Below are 15,721 nucleotides of genomic sequence, written 5' to 3'. Positions count from 1 at the left end.
ATAAAGTTTGGTGTAAGAACAGAAAGCAACTGATGGCAATGGAAATCTTCTGCCCCAGCAGAAGGTAAGATTTTTATGTTGAGCTGCACAATTATTGATGTTTTACAAAAGCCATTAAAATCTGTGTTTGCAGAAATAATTTCTCCTTAATTACTGTATATTCCTCACTGTACTTTACTGTTTTCTTTAAATTACAGTCTACAAAGCTAAACTCCCAGAATTGATACTCCCACAGATAATGGTTTTACTGTTTTGAACTCATTCCTTCAGTACATCACACTTTCCCTAAGCAGTCAGAAACAGGCAATCAAAACGCAATCCAGTGCTCTTGTCGAAGCCTTCGGCTGAATGACAACCCCCTCATTTAAGAACTGGAAGGCAGGATACCTTCAAGTCACGTCCTTCATAAGTCAATGCTTGTTGTCAAAGTAGTTCTCAAATTAACAGGAGGGGAAAAAATGCTACTGGTTTCAGTAGTGACACTCTTCCACACAAAAAGTCATTTTCTTAAATGACAACAAAAATCTATAGTTATTTTTGTTTAAACAGGAATAGCTCCAAAATTTCTAATCCAGAGACACAAGAAAGGGGCAGGGGGTGACATTTACCACATTATGCTGTTAACCTCAGCAATTAATACATATAAATGGCTGATACCGAATCTTTTAACCACAGCCATTTCACCAAGTTACTGACAACCTGTAGTTCTGTATATTGCCTATTGAAAACCTGATTTCAACTCCCTCCTCCCTGCTTTTTTTTAGTCTGTCAGATACAGATAGCCCCTTGCATAATTTTTCCCATTAGCATCTTTACTTTTCAATAATCTCAGTTTAAAAAGGCAATTCTACTATCTAGAAATACTGTTAGGGCCGCAGCAGCATTCATGGGGTGTCTGTGGCAAGGTGCCTGCCGGGCAGCTTCTGTGAGGAGCAGCTGGGGCTGCCCGGTGCCAGGCATGGCCTGCTCCAGTGGCTCCAACCCACCCACCACAGGGCAGGACTGAGCCCCGCAGCCACCGGTGGAGGCCTCAGGGAAAGCCTGGGTAAGAAATGGCAAAACTCTGCTTGGCACTGAGGAAAAAAAAATGTGAGAAACAGCCCTGCGAGCACCAAGGTGAGAGAAGGGGTGGGGTGGGGAAGAGGTGCTTCAGGCATCCCAGCAGAGATTCCCCTGCAGCTGCTGGAGAAGACCAGGGTGAAGTAGGTCACCCCCAGCAGCCTGTGGAGGACCACACCAAGGCAGGTGGATACATCCCGAGGAAGCTGCAGCCCACAGAGAGCCCATGCAGGAGCACAGTTTCTGGCAGTAACTGCATGTAGCCCGTGGGGGACCCAGGCTGGAGCAGACTGTGTCTGAAGGACTGCGGCCCATGGAGAGGATCCATGCTGGAGTGGTTCATGGAGGACTGCAGCCCATGGGAAGGACCCAGGCTGGAGCAGGGGAACAGCGTGGGGAAGCAGGAGCAGCAGAGAGGTGTTGCTATGGGCTGACCGCAACCCCCGTTCCCCATCCTCCTGTGCCCCTCGGGGGGAGGGGGTAGATGAGTCTGGGATGAAAGAGTGAAGCTCAGTCTGGGAAGAAGCGGGGTGGGGGGAAGGTAGTTTTATAGTTTTCTCTTTGTTTCTCACCATCCCACACTATTTTTAATCTGCAGTAAATTAAATTAAATTTCCCCAAGTTGAGTCTGTTTTGCCTATGACGATAACTGGTAAGTGATCTCCCTGTCCTCACCGTGACCCATGAGCTTTTCCATCTTATTTTCTCCCCTGTCCTGTTGAGGAGGGGGAGCAAGAGAATGGCTGGGTGGGGGTCTGTCAGCCAGCCAAGGTCAACCCACCACATAGTGACATAAATAAAACAACCCATCCAAAACCATCCCGCCTTTCTGTGTCCTTTCAAAGGATGTAGAAACAGTAACAGGGACTCAGTGAGCCCATGACTCTGTCCCTCCTCAAGCTGCACTTCAACACAGTCTGTTTCCTGACTGGGAGCCAAATGCTACTTTTCCTCAAAAAAGGAACTCCTGACTCCACCAATTTTTATTCCTCATTTGGCTTGTCATCAGCTTCTTAAGACAAGGCTACTCTTCCCACTATCACGGAAATTGAAAAAAGAGTATTTTATCTACTGCTATTGGCAGATTATAATGAAATCAAACAGCACATACAAGTACTATTCAATATGTTGGCATTCATATACATACATATAGACATACTCAAAGGTAGGCAATCCAGTACAAATTCTACATTTTAGCCTATATATAATATAGGTACCATTTATCTGCTTATTTTCATACAGACTGACACTGCAGCTATCAGCAATCCATAATTACTGACCACATGAGGACAATTTAACAGTTAGTAAATACTGGTTAATGTTTAAACTGGAAATGGATGGGCAACTTCACCAGACAGGTCAACGTGACTGAAACCAAGAAAGGTTATGTGAAGTATAAAAGGCTCAACCCTGAAGTAATTTCCTTTGGTTGTTTTTTACAATCAAGTCTAATGACCCATTGTAAAACTGTTTTGTGAAAGCGTATGACAGACACAATATGGACTAAACTCAATTCAACCTGTGTCCCTCATCTCCCTAAGGCCTAAACTAAAAGCAGACTGTACACAAATACTCTGGGTCCACACCTCCTACCCCCAGAAAGCTTTAATAACATGGAATTTGAGAACCAGCATGTCTAGGAACAGGAGAAAGACACAACTCTCCGAAGACGAATTCAAAATCAATAAAAGAGGAATTTCTACATTAAGCAGTTAAAATTTCTCCTTTAAGTTGCAGAATAAGTGTATTACCTTGCCTACTGCAAACTGTTTATATCCAAGCTTGTACACACACACACTGTGGGTTTTTTTAAAGACAGCTTTTAAAGTGGTTCATAAAATGCTGACTTGAGCAATCACCATAAAGACATTCTGTGGTTCCCATCAAAGACAAATCTTCATCTTATTGAGACAAACTATAGAGACTGATTAGCCCAAGCAGCTTTTCAATTCTGTACAGAAATTTTACTTAGTGATGGAACACACATTGACGACAACCTTGTTTTCTCCTAGCTCACAGATACTGCAAATCCTTAGCAATATTCTCCTAACATACTATGTCATCATAACATAGTACTGGAAAACTAAGCACATGAGTGGAAATGGGTGCCTCGATGTAAAAATTGCTGTAATCCAGTCTTATAATTTGGGTAATGTGCAGATGAAGCAAGGTTTACTAAACTGGTAAATAAGAGCCTTGCACAATGAAACTGCTCTGCACATCAGGAAGACTGACACACTCTGGCTAGACAATTGTGGATGTCACTTTGAGAAACCTAATTCTGAGGCTGAGATCAAATTAATTTGTCTAGCTCCTAGTAGAAAGTATAGAGGTTTCAGATTATAAATTACAGTATCATAGCAAAAGTACTTCAAGATGCTTCAAGTTCAAATACATCTTGGGTCACAGTATAAGTATTAATCAGACATGACCTGCATACAAATACTGTACAGTTATTAAAGATAGCTTCCAGAAATGACAGTTTATCTGATAATTAGGAAATTTCAAAGTTCTGTAAGACTCGTTATAAAAGTCGTGGTGATATAAAACCAAGACATCGCAGGGTCTCTTTAAAATTCTGTCCCTCTTTCAGCTGTTAATGCTATAATAAACATGAGCATCCTCCTTTTTCATTTTCTGATGAAGGAGGATAAAAAGGTGAAGTCACATAAAAAGTGTTCATGAGAATTATCTCAATGGGGAGTTGGGAACTGGCAATTACGCTGTTTTCAGATAGATGAGTTAAAGACCACCATAAAGACCTACCTCTTGAAACTATCTCTTGGACCAGCAGAATGACACTCTTCTGAAGGGCGTTTCCTGACAATACTCTTAAGACTGAGAAATAAAGCCAGAAGAAACCCCTTCATACTTCACACAGAGTTCTAAATAATTCCAAGCAAGTAATTTTCTTTGAAAGTACAGTAAGCTTTCAGCCATATCCAACAGGTGAGCCGTTTTCTTGGAAAACTGGAAAGAAGACTATTAGGAAAAAAAGGGGGAAGCGGCAAATTCTTTTTTCAAAGTTTCCCTTTCTGTAAGCTGTGCACTACAAAATTCAAGCATCTAAGAAAAAAACCCACAAAACCCAACAGTAAGGTACCCCTTAAGAAAGGGGAACCCAAGGAAAGCGAGACTTTTAGACTTAAAACTGGCAACTAGGATAACCACCTTGGCATCTGGGCAGATAATCAGGACAACTCGGTTAGGCCGGCCAATCTACACAGATAGCTGCCCTACAGAGTGCAGACACAATACAGTTTAAACTTAGTCTATTTAAATAATCAGTCAAAACATTTTTTTAAAACTTTCAATACATACATAGCCACACTACAAGAGTAAAGCATCTGTGCAACCTTTTGATTTTCTTTTTAAAAAAATAGGTGAAGAAAACAGTATCATGCAACTATGACAGATATCCAACTTAAAATTTACTAATATAAGCTGGCTTTGAATTCAGAATTTGTATTTAATCCCCTGTCCCACACCGCCTCTGTCTCTTGAAGACATTTGCGGCTTCAGAAGTGGTTGCTAATGATGCAGAATTGTGAAGACAGAGGGTTAAACTTCATTTGGTTTTACATACACAAATTTAAGCTATTAGCATGTATCTATTTTACAGTATAAAACGGTCTTAACCACCAGTCCTGTTATCTACTTTATTTTACTTCGTTTGGATAATGAAAGTTCATGGTTAGACTCTTCAATAAAACACAGTGAAAAAGAGGTTCACATTCTTCTCCATTAGCAGATGATGATTCCCAAATACATAAATTAATGAATTATTATTTTTAAACAAATTTAAATGAAAAAATGTAAATACCTGATTTTTATGGTTCACTTTTGCAAAAGTAAGCTGTTATATGCTATGACTTCTGTCAATTTATCGATTCTCTTTCCAACTGAAATTCTATTTTCACAGAAGGGTTACAGTTGGCAGGGACCTCTGGAGGACATCTTGTCCAACCCCCTCGCTCAAGCATGGCCACCGGGAGACAGCTGCCCAGAACCATGTCCAGACAGTTTTTGAATACACCCAGGGATGGAGACTCCACCACCCCCCAGGGCAACTTGTGCCAGTGCTCAGTCACCCTCACAGTGAAAAAGTGTTTCCTCATGTTCAGAGGGAACCTCCTGTGTTTCAGTCTGTGCCCGTTGCCTCTGGTCCTGTCACTGGGCACCACTGAAAAGAGCCTGGCTCTGTCGGCTTTGCACCCTCCCTTCAGGTATTTATATACATTGATGAGATCCCCAAGCCTTTTCTTCTCCATGCTAAACATCCCCAGCTCTCTCAGGCTCTCCTATGAGGAGAGATGCTCCAATCTCAGTCTCAAACATTTTCATGGCCCTTTGTTGGACTCTCCAGTACGTCTGTGTCTCTTGCACTGCGGAGCCATTTTTGTTGTTTCCTACAAAACTTCCAAAATCCTGTGTTCCACTACCTTTTGGAAATTGCTGAAGGAATTTGGCTGTATGTATGGAATTCAGCAGCTCGCTCACTCCTTTTTAATCAAATCACTTCTAATAGGCTAGAAAGGAATCAAATTCTTTCCCAAAATTCATGCTTTTTAAAGATTAAATGTTCCTTAACGTGACTATGAACATTATTTTCCAGAATTACATCAATACGTAAAATGCAATCTTAAAATCAATTCAATGAAAAGATTGCAACAACTGCTACTAGATTGTTTGTCTTCTTTCTAGCCATATACTGTTCAGACACAATAACCTGAGTAACTATGTTATCAAAAAAGCAGTAACGCCTGGAGTCAGCATAAATATTACAAAGCCCATTTTGGTAAAGGGAGGACATGCTGACCCAGGTCATCATCTTACTCCCTTAAGTATAAATAAAATTCATGAAAGTGAGATAGGGATCTGAAATACTGTGCTGTGGTAAAAATCACAAAGCATCCCCACTTCCAACACATTGTCATAAACCCCATGATATTTCTGAGAAAACAGTTTGGCTTATTTAAAAACACATATGAATACGCTGACTATATTTCTTCTTTGTTTGTATGGTACAGTAGGTTGTACCCCAAAGAAATGGATGCCATAAGGTAAGGACAAACTGGGAAAATGTTTGGTTGGGAGTACGTAAGAGTACAGGTTTCATTTTTTAAATCATTCAAAGCAACACGAAATCTTAAGGACTTCAAACCACAAACTCTAGAAGCCTTACACCACACTACACAATTTCTTGATAGAAGTTTTTTTTTTCTTTTCAAATTTTGCATTGTTTCTATATTTTCATGCTGTACTTCAAAAACATCATACTCCAGCATTAAAGTTACAGGCAACATCTTGTGGACTAGACACTTGTTTATACTGAAAGTACAGCCGATTAAACTAAACCTTGTAATTTAAAGCTTCATGGAACAGTAATTTTTATGGCCTGATAAGTAATGGAGACAAACTTAGGTAACCCAGAAATACCCAGACAAATATATTTATTTAATAGCCAATGTTTACTAGTCAAGCTGCAGAAACAATACTGTCTTTTTCCCCTCTTCACTGCAAAGTACTGAGTGTACACACACACGAACACAGCCAGAAAGAACAAGGAACACAGTTACAGAAAAACATTAAAGCAGCAGATAATTTATCTGTCCTGCTGAGGAAAGCTCAGGGAAGCGAGCCAAAACCTCTGAAAAGTAGAAAACATGAGAGGACTAAACATAAGAAAGCAGAGATACTGCACTGAATCAAGATAGCGCAGAAACGTCAAACGATACTCTACACCCACCTACACTGATGCAACTGAAATGATTGCTTGAAGTCTCTCCTGGATCATTTACCTATGAATCCAAGAGGCCACAGAGCTCCTGCCAGAAGAGATCTACTGAAATTACCACTTAAACAAAGCATATATGGCAAAGTATAGCACTGCCCAAACATTCAGCTAAAGGAGAAAGCAAGCATTAGGTTGATAAAGGAACGTAGCAGCAGCACATCTGCTAACTCATGCTTACATCTTTCAGACTCACTGCAATTATTTCAAGTGTGATGCTTACCTTTAATAGTTTCCTCCACAACTTCTACTACACGATCTATCTGCTGAACCTAAAAAAAGTCAGAAGGTCAACGTCTAAGTAGTTAACAAATGGACATACTTTTTATAGAACTCTTCTTTCACAAATGTGTTCTTCTGGATTAAGGGGGAGTACAGAGTTTGGGGCTGCGTTTTTAAGCCAGCTTTTTTTTCTGTGCATCTTGGTTCATCTGCCTAAAGTAATTTTAAAACGCACCACCTAACTTAAGCCAAATTTTGTCCTCAGAAATAGCAAGTTCCTGTATGTTTGGCAAAAATCACCAAACAGCTAGAAAAGAGGGACCCTAGAAAAGGGTTCAGGCTTTAACTGCTGTTCGTGGTCTGCGAAAGGCAGCGGTCACCCAGGCAGTCAGCACCTGGGTAGCTCAAACAGCCCCAAAGCGCTCCCTCTCCCCACTCCCCACACCAAAATAGAAGATGGTAGAGAATGTTAAGAGAAGCTGAGAATAGCGTGAGGGCAGACTACAGGGGAGAAAATTAAAAGTATTGCAGGAAAGAGACACTGGCATATGGGAAGAAATTAAAAATACTGTGGTCAAGTTTAAAGAAACAGGACATTGTCCTGGACTTACTGCAGGCAGTGTTTGGAAATGCAAGTAAAAGCCCCAATGCTTTTCACAAGACAGAAAAATATTTGATGACCAGGACATAGCATCTCCAGTGAAGCCAACAAATTTATGTTTTAGTGTTACACTTGCCAAAATTCACCCATAGTGTGATAAATAGTTAAACTGTTTCCCATTAGATACAATATTCTTTATTTAAAGTTAATTGCCAACATACTGTAGAGATTTTGGAATATTAAGTAGAAGGAATGAGCATTAACACTGCAAAATTAGATGCTCAAATTCTTGAGGCTGAGATTCTTTCTACAACTTTACATAGAATAGATGCTTTGGATGAATGTCTATTAAATATGTGCATATATGTTTACGTACAATGCAGGAAAGCCTACTTTGCACATTTAAATCAGTTTATAATTTCCCCACAATATTCCTTTTTAAACACTGCTTCACTAAGCTGTACATTATATGAACTAGATTTAGTATGATTTTCACTGTCATTTCCTTGGAGTTTCTTTTCCAGTTTATTTCAAAAGCAAGCAGAAAAGCACAAGTTGCAGAGGCTTCAGGAGCAAAACCTGGTCTGCAACAAGGAGCCTGGAACTCGGAGCCCTTCCATCAAAGCCGTTAAGTCTCTGTGCCCCTTAAACCACCAAGTGTGTCATTTCCTGTAAACACGTGTCTGCACAGTCATCTATTTCACATTCGTTTTCCAATAGGTCTAATAGCAGCTAAGAAAAAAAAAAAAAAAAAAAGTTGAACTGTAGTTGGTGTCTGACCTAGAGATCCCAACTAAAGTCAATGGGAGTTTGTTCCTTTCCTTATTGAATCAAGTTTGTGCAAAACTATTTTCTTCCCCTCTTTTTTCTAAACTTTTTGAAACACAGCCTTTTCAAAACACGAATCTCTGCCACTTCAGATTTCTGAATACAGATTTCTGAATAAGATACTCACATACAGACTTTCCACTTAATTTTTTTTAAAATTAAAAAATGGAACTTGAAAACAGAAGTTTAAACATTTGCAGCTATAGGCAGAACACAGTCTGTACCAAACACATTGCCTAAAATATTACTGCTAAGTATCTCAATACTAACCTGTTTTAAGTTCATAATCATTTTAAAACAAGAGAAACCTGGTTGGTTCATAACCTGAATCACCTATGATTACTTTCTGTGTTGCACATCTGGGGAATTTTTGCATAGCTCTAAACTCCCTGTTAAATAAAGATACAAAAAAAACCCCTGACCAGTATATTGTATTTTCATTTTATTGGAAAAATTCAATTACTCTGTATGTCTATCAAGATGACAGTTCCCATAAGTAATTAAAATGATAGATCTGAGAGATAATGAAATCTGCAACTATAAATGGATGTTTATTCTGCCTTACGTGTTATTTCCCACATTAAGTATTTTTCATTTGAAATTATTGGAAATTGTTTGGCTAAAGCCCTGAATGCTCAGGAAGAAAATACGAAATGCTTCCAATCTGCATTTATGAAGATAAAAGTATTTTACTAAAACTGAGGTGAATCTGGAGTGAGAAGAGGGAAGGGTTTAGAGGATTCTTGTTTGGGAAAAAAAAAAAGGAGGGGGAAGGAAAAAAAAAAAATCACAGAGTCACAGTAATGAAATTTGCTTAGGTATACAGAGGCCTGCAGGATTCCTTTCCTCACTTCTCACTAAACTTACAGATAATTCTTTTCTGGAGTGGTATCAAAGCCATCTGTAAACCTTCTTGATCAGAGATCCACTATTGTCTCCAACAGGCATCAGGAAGCCCATGAAGCACAGAGACTGAGGAGTTCTTCGTGGTGTGTGAAGGGAAAAGACACTATTCCTCAATGTTTTCTTGCAATGAATCTGAATAAACCAAACCTTCAGGGCTGACAGCAGGTACATTACTGCTGGATGTAGTTTGTGCACCGTACTGGGCTCCACAGATCTTGTGAGATCTTGTTTCTAGTATGTACACGGTGGCCTTTTTGTTCATTACAAATGGTTCTCCATTAAGACTTGGATAGAACAAAAGCTAAGGGCAGGCTGGAGCAGGCAGCAGAGCAGGACTATACACTGAAAAAAAAAAAGTCCCAACCACCACAAATCGGGGTGATGCAGAAATCTGGGCTGAAATGGATACAGACAACAGCACAGGCAAGGCCCATGGGATGGAGTAGCTGAAGCAGGAAACTGGTTGGTCAAAAAGGAAAAAAGAAGAGAGTTGTATCGGGCATGAAGCCTGAGTTGAAACAAAGACCACGAAAAATCTCTGAGCCTTCCTGGTGGGATCAGAGCTAGGCATTGTATTGGCTCTGGCTGAGATGGAGTTAATTCTCCCCACAGCAGCCCTCATGGTGCTGTGCTGTGTATCGGTAGCTAGCAAGGTGTTGATAACACACCAGTGTTTTGGCTGCTACTGAGCAGTGCCAGCAGACTTCAAGGCTGACTCTCCAACATTTCTTCCCCCACCTCAGCAGCAGGGGGTGGGCAAGATCTTGGGAGGGGACACAGCCAGGACAGCTGACCCAAACTGACCAAAGGGATATTCCATACCATACCATGTCTGCTCAGCAACAAGAAACTGAGAGAGAGGGGGAGGAACAGGGCAGGGGCATTCGGTTTTGGGTTTGGTTTGTTTTTTTTTGGGGGGGGGGGGTGGTTGTTTTTTTGGTTTTGGTTTGTTTTGGTTTTTTTACAACATTTGTCTTCTGGAGTAAGGGATATGCATACTGAAGCCCTGCTTCCCAGGAAGTGGCCGGACATCACCTGCTGATTGGAAGTAGAGAATAATCTTGTGCTTTTTGCTTTACTTCTGCACGCAGCCTTTTGCTTTAGCTACATTAAATGGCCTTTATCTTGATCCACAAGTTTGGGGCTGGTTTTCCATCTTCTTTTCTTCCCTCCCTGCCTTGCTCAGGAGGGGAATGATACAGCAGCTTGGTGGACACTTGGCATCCAGCCGAGGGTAAACCACCACAGACATAAATACAGCTCAGTGATCACCTGTATCCAGCCTTTAAACACAAAGGAAGACATGAGGCAATCCATGCTGGGGCTGAAGCTGCAGGTCACTCCTGAACCCTCAAGTGCAAGCCAGTCACGTTTCAAACCATGCGCCTCCCAGGACGCCCCGGCGCTCCACTGGGAGACAGAGGCCCCAAGCTCTCCAAGTAAGCACCAGTAATTACAAAGAGGAGTATAGAAATGCACACATGGTCCACTTGTCATCAGAAAAAGTCCCCTGGTTCCCTTTGTACTGTCATTACCACAGTCAACAGATGACTGCTAGGTATCCACAGCCCAAAGACATGCTTGCAACTTGCCATGCCTGCAGTTTCACACCAGGTGATCTGTGAGTGCAGACAGACATGCATCTTGAGGACTGTCACGCAAATTATTCTAAGCTCTCAGACATGACCCAAGTTGTCTTAGAACCCATATTAACATCTTGAAACTTTTTTGCAAGACATGGACTCTGGGAGAAACATAACCTCTGAGACAGCCCCTATAAACTCAGAATACTCTTAACAGGCAGTGAAGTGAGAGGTTGCACATTTACCCTGAGATTTTGTACTCTGAAGAAGTCAGTGAGCCTCAGACCAAAGAAAGCTATCAAGAAAAGTGCATCCATGAACCTATCATGAAAGCAAAAGAAACTTTATAATATTGTCTTCAGGGGAGCACCAAGACCTTGGCAAAGACTCTGCATTGTCCTCTGGGAAGACAAAACCTCGTACAAGATTTACAGTGAAATAAATATACTTTCAGTTCAATGCATCCACTGAAATATGGACAGACATATTTTGTGGGTAAAGATATTTGGACCAATCTCTTTCTCAAGTGATAGGAGCAACACAAAACAGAAGGGATGGTCTTCAGATGCCCTTTACAACAACAGCTGGGTAAAAAGTGCTAAACTTCATAAAAGCTAACAGTTAACACTTTTTCTGTTAAGATATCCAATGTCTTAAAGGTCTTTTCTGAGAAAGAAGCCTCTGTATGCTTCTCTCTGTGGCTACATGATAAGAAAATAGAGGGTGGTTGTGGAAACAAGCAATTCATGAACGTCCAATATTTTCTGGAGGACACAGACTGCCTTTTAATGGAGTCTGCTACACAGGCATCTAAGGCACTTGAGAAAGGCTGTTTGATTCAAGTTGCACCACTGAAGAAGCTGAGGAACAATCTTGCCCAACTACGTATTGCAAAAAAGGTGGGAATGTGTAAGGCTTCCTGGCATTTTATGCATAGCTTTCTCTCCTCTTAATATAGCCCAGAGATAATTTCAGATGGAGTCAGCTGCAGGAAGCACATTTACACCAGAGGCACACTGCCCTTTGCCAACTGTCATGGTGCTCATGCTTCCTGGAGTTATGCCACTGCCTGTTAGATAATGGCTATCCTGCTCCCATCTGAAAAGGATTAAATCCTACAAAGAGAGCATTTCAATTCCTTCAGAAAATATCTCCTTATATTGTGACTTGACCTTGTTCTGTCTCAGAAGAGAGTGCCTACCAGGGGATGAAAAAAATCACTGCAGGAGTTGGGAAGCATCTTGACATTCAAATCAGCAGTTTCCCTCAAATTACCTTTTGATTCTCATTGCAGTGATACCTCAACACATGTGAGTATAGAATACATCACACTCTTTGTTGTCTCCACATCGTATGATCGCAGAGTAATTCCTGTGTCTAACATCCCATTTCTTGAAAGTGGTCACAAAGGATTCACTTCACCTGGCTGACAACTGTCGTGTCTAACGGAGGACTGGGATTAACCTGGTAGAATCAGCAGTAAATAAAAACAAACCAGAGACAAAGCATGAGATCTCTGACACTTGTCACCAGTGACCATCTTCTGGCCAAGAAGTTTGTGGTTTCACCTTCTGATGAGTCTCAGCTCTCATAGCTACTGCCGCAGTTACCACCGCTGGTTAAAAGCGGCAGCTAGGTCACAACCTTGTCTTCTCAGGGACCCTTCCCCAAAGTCTACGCAGGTGGTCCCCACAGCCTGCTTCCTTTCAGCATGGAAAGAAACGTCTTTCCACCACAGAAGGTCTGAAGGTTAAAGTTTCTCTGAGGTTGACAGGACAGTGACAACAACTCTCTGAAGAAAGTACTCCCAGAGCCTCCCCCGACTGTCCTTCCCCTGGCACAGTCAGCGAGTTTCCCAGAGAGAAGTTTCTCGGAGGTAGCACAAGCAAAGCATAAGCACATCAAGTATCAGAATGTTACTATTAAAAAAAAAAAAAAAAATCTTGAAGCCAGTAAAGGAGGGACAAAGACCAGAAATACTGAAGACTAGAAATGTTTATTGAAAAAACCCTGCAAAACAAAAACAGAACAACCCAACAAAACCACCGTAGCCAATGGTTGCAAGAAACTGAGGACAGGGTGCCCGCAATATTGGAAGGGGCAGCAGCTCCCTTGCACAGTGTGAGGCTACTGCTGAAGCAAACATTGTCAGCACTCAGCTGCTTATAAAAACCCTGGGAGTGAGCATACACATCACTGCTTGAAGCAAAACAATCTTTTTTTTCTCATCTAGGGAAAACCCTACCCATCTTTGATTTTCATTCACATAGATAAGAAACAAATTGGTTCCTACATAGATAAAATAATCTTATGTAATTACAACCCACTATTGTTCACCAACTCTCAGTTTCATCTCACCTTGTTTAGGCAGCTCTGTCAGATGTTGGATGTTAAAAGCCTACTCAGGCTATCCCCTCTCTAAAGCCAGTAAAGGAAAATACACGGCTTCAAAAGTCACTTCAGATCTTCTAAAAATCTAAATTATCTTAGAGATAACTATCTTCACTGACCATAAAGAGAGCTGAGCAAAACAGACTCTCAAATTACAGTACTTAACCAGCATAAATCCAGGCCTTAATACATAACTTCAAAAGGCATGTGACTAGACGGTTTGGCTTCAGAGAGATAACATCTGTGTTTAAAACCTTTGCTCACAACACTGACCATAGTAATAGGCAATATTCTGGTTTAAGAAGGTATTCTGAAAGCAGGCTCTACATAAACTTTAAAAGGAAGGGGACTACCCCAGAAAAGCACATAAGCAACTGACTTTCACTGCTAAGTACTGACACAGCTTGAGAATAATTCTTACCTAAATTAATTCCTACACCTTTTGATTCATAGGGCAGTATGTAACTGCTGTGGAAATCAATAGTTTCTATTTGGACATCCAATTTTCAGCTTAAAAGCAGGTGCTTAACTGAAATTCTTTCTTGACTTTCCAGGTTCAAGCATTGTATCCAAGTATCAGCATGGCGATTCAAAAGCCAAAGTCGACCAGCTGAGCGGTACTGACTGAGCTTGAATTTTGCATGAAATCATTCTTGGCCATAAGTTACAGAAGAGCAGTGTGCACCTGTTCCCAGGCTTTCAGCATGCTTTCCAAGAAGTTCTGCTAATTCACATCATTCAAATTTAAATTCCATCAAATTTGTCTTTCTTCAAGTATTTATGCAAGGCTCCAGTTTAAGGGCAAACAGAGAGGCTTGCAATCTTTAATGCAGTCTGACCTTATAAACACTGCAAGGTAGGAAAGTATCATTTATCTCTGTTTTGCAAACACCATTGAAACTCGTATGAACCGAACATCAGAAATATCATACAATGTGTCATCCTTATTTAGGACACCAAAGCAGTAAGGATGTACAGGCATTTGGCATCTTGGCAAGATTACGCTGATTTTCTTTCACAATGGCACTGTTAAAGCTTTGCTCACTCAAGGGTTTTACAAATGGAGAACTAAGGCACGTTAAATTTAAAAGTGTATACCAATTATACAGGTACAGCTTGAGAAGTCAAGTGCCTATTTTATCTAGCGTACTTAGCATTTTTTAATACTGAAACATCTACTTTACAGCAGTGCTCCCAGTGTTATGTGCTGCTACTGGGACTGCTCAGCACTTCCATTAATCCCACTCCACAGTTTCAAACTGGATATTAAAAAAAAAAATTACTTAAAGCTTGCCTTATAGAGTAGAACAGCCACAGAAAAGGGTTATTTGGAGGTCAGGGGACTGCAGGGAGCCCCTGCAGAGAGGTTTTCATGGCTATATGTTTCTCCTGGAAACAGTGGCTTCAGGCTCAACTCTGGCCAAAGAGCCTGCAGTAACTCTACCACGCACAGGACCTGCACCTTCCCACTCAGAGCGCAGCAGCAGAGGGGGGATTACAGTCTTGGTGACACTGGATGTATTTTGTGCAGGTGAAAGAATCAGCTGAAATTCTTCCCTTGGTAAATGGGTGTATGGCAGAAGACGACAGACAACTTGGTCTTTGATGCTAGATGCTACCCCCTAGATGGGGAAGGAAGGAGAATTGAGGTTGATATTCTCCTTCAGGAAGTGAAGGGATTCACTCATCTGCAGAGCTACTGTATGCCTTTAACGGGATACGTATGCGCATTAGGGCCCATGCTTTCGGTATGGCCAGTAAGTCTGATGATTCCAGAGTACAAATACACGGTGCTTATGAAGCATCTTAAGGCCTACAAACCCTTAGGAAACTGGTCAGGGGTTCCAAGACGTGGCATCATTTGGCCACCAAATACCTTAAAACTCCAGACCAGTGCCAAAGAAACAGAACATCTCATCCCATTCCAACGGTTCAACTTATCACTGAGCAAAAGGATTTTGCATGCCCTCTGTATGCAACTCGGGAAATCAGGAAACACTACAACTATCTATGTCCATTTGTGAGTCCCAGAACATAACCTATCTGCTAAATCTTTCATTTCCCCTTTGTCCCACCCTTTCCGTACAATCCCCTCAAAATTATCAGTATAGACAAAGTCACATATCATTATTTTTAGCAACTGACAATGAAAAGTGAGGGACAGCTCGAACTACGAGAATTGATATTTCTCTTTGCAATACCATATGTGCACTGGAGTTTGAAGCGGGTATGCTACTCCAAACATAAAGGAGTAAGCTTTGGAAAACCACCCGGGTGTAAATGGCTGTGAACCTATGTAGTTAACCATTACTACACTGTATGTATGAAACACTACTG

The 15,721-nt window shown here is 41.0% G+C and overlaps 1 protein-coding gene across 6 annotated transcripts in view; it reads right to left on the bottom strand.

Moving 5' to 3' along the window:
- Nucleotides 1-15,721, bottom strand: part of CDKAL1 (CDKAL1 threonylcarbamoyladenosine tRNA methylthiotransferase) — a 441,944-nt gene that overhangs the window by 287,433 nt on the left and 138,790 nt on the right. For all 6 annotated transcript variants that reach the window (XM_075745163.1, XM_075745164.1, XM_075745166.1 and 3 more), the window contains one exon: nt 7,077-7,125. In XM_075745163.1, coding sequence (XP_075601278.1) covers nt 7,077-7,125 — 49 coding nt within the window. The remainder of the gene's footprint in view (nt 1-7,076; nt 7,126-15,721) is intronic.

The sequence above is a fragment of the Balearica regulorum genome, chromosome 2, assembly GCF_011004875.1.
Source record: "Balearica regulorum gibbericeps isolate bBalReg1 chromosome 2, bBalReg1.pri, whole genome shotgun sequence".
In the NCBI taxonomy this organism is placed as follows: domain Eukaryota; kingdom Metazoa; phylum Chordata; class Aves; order Gruiformes; family Gruidae; genus Balearica; species Balearica regulorum.
This window is presented reverse-complemented; position numbering and strand designations above follow the sequence as displayed.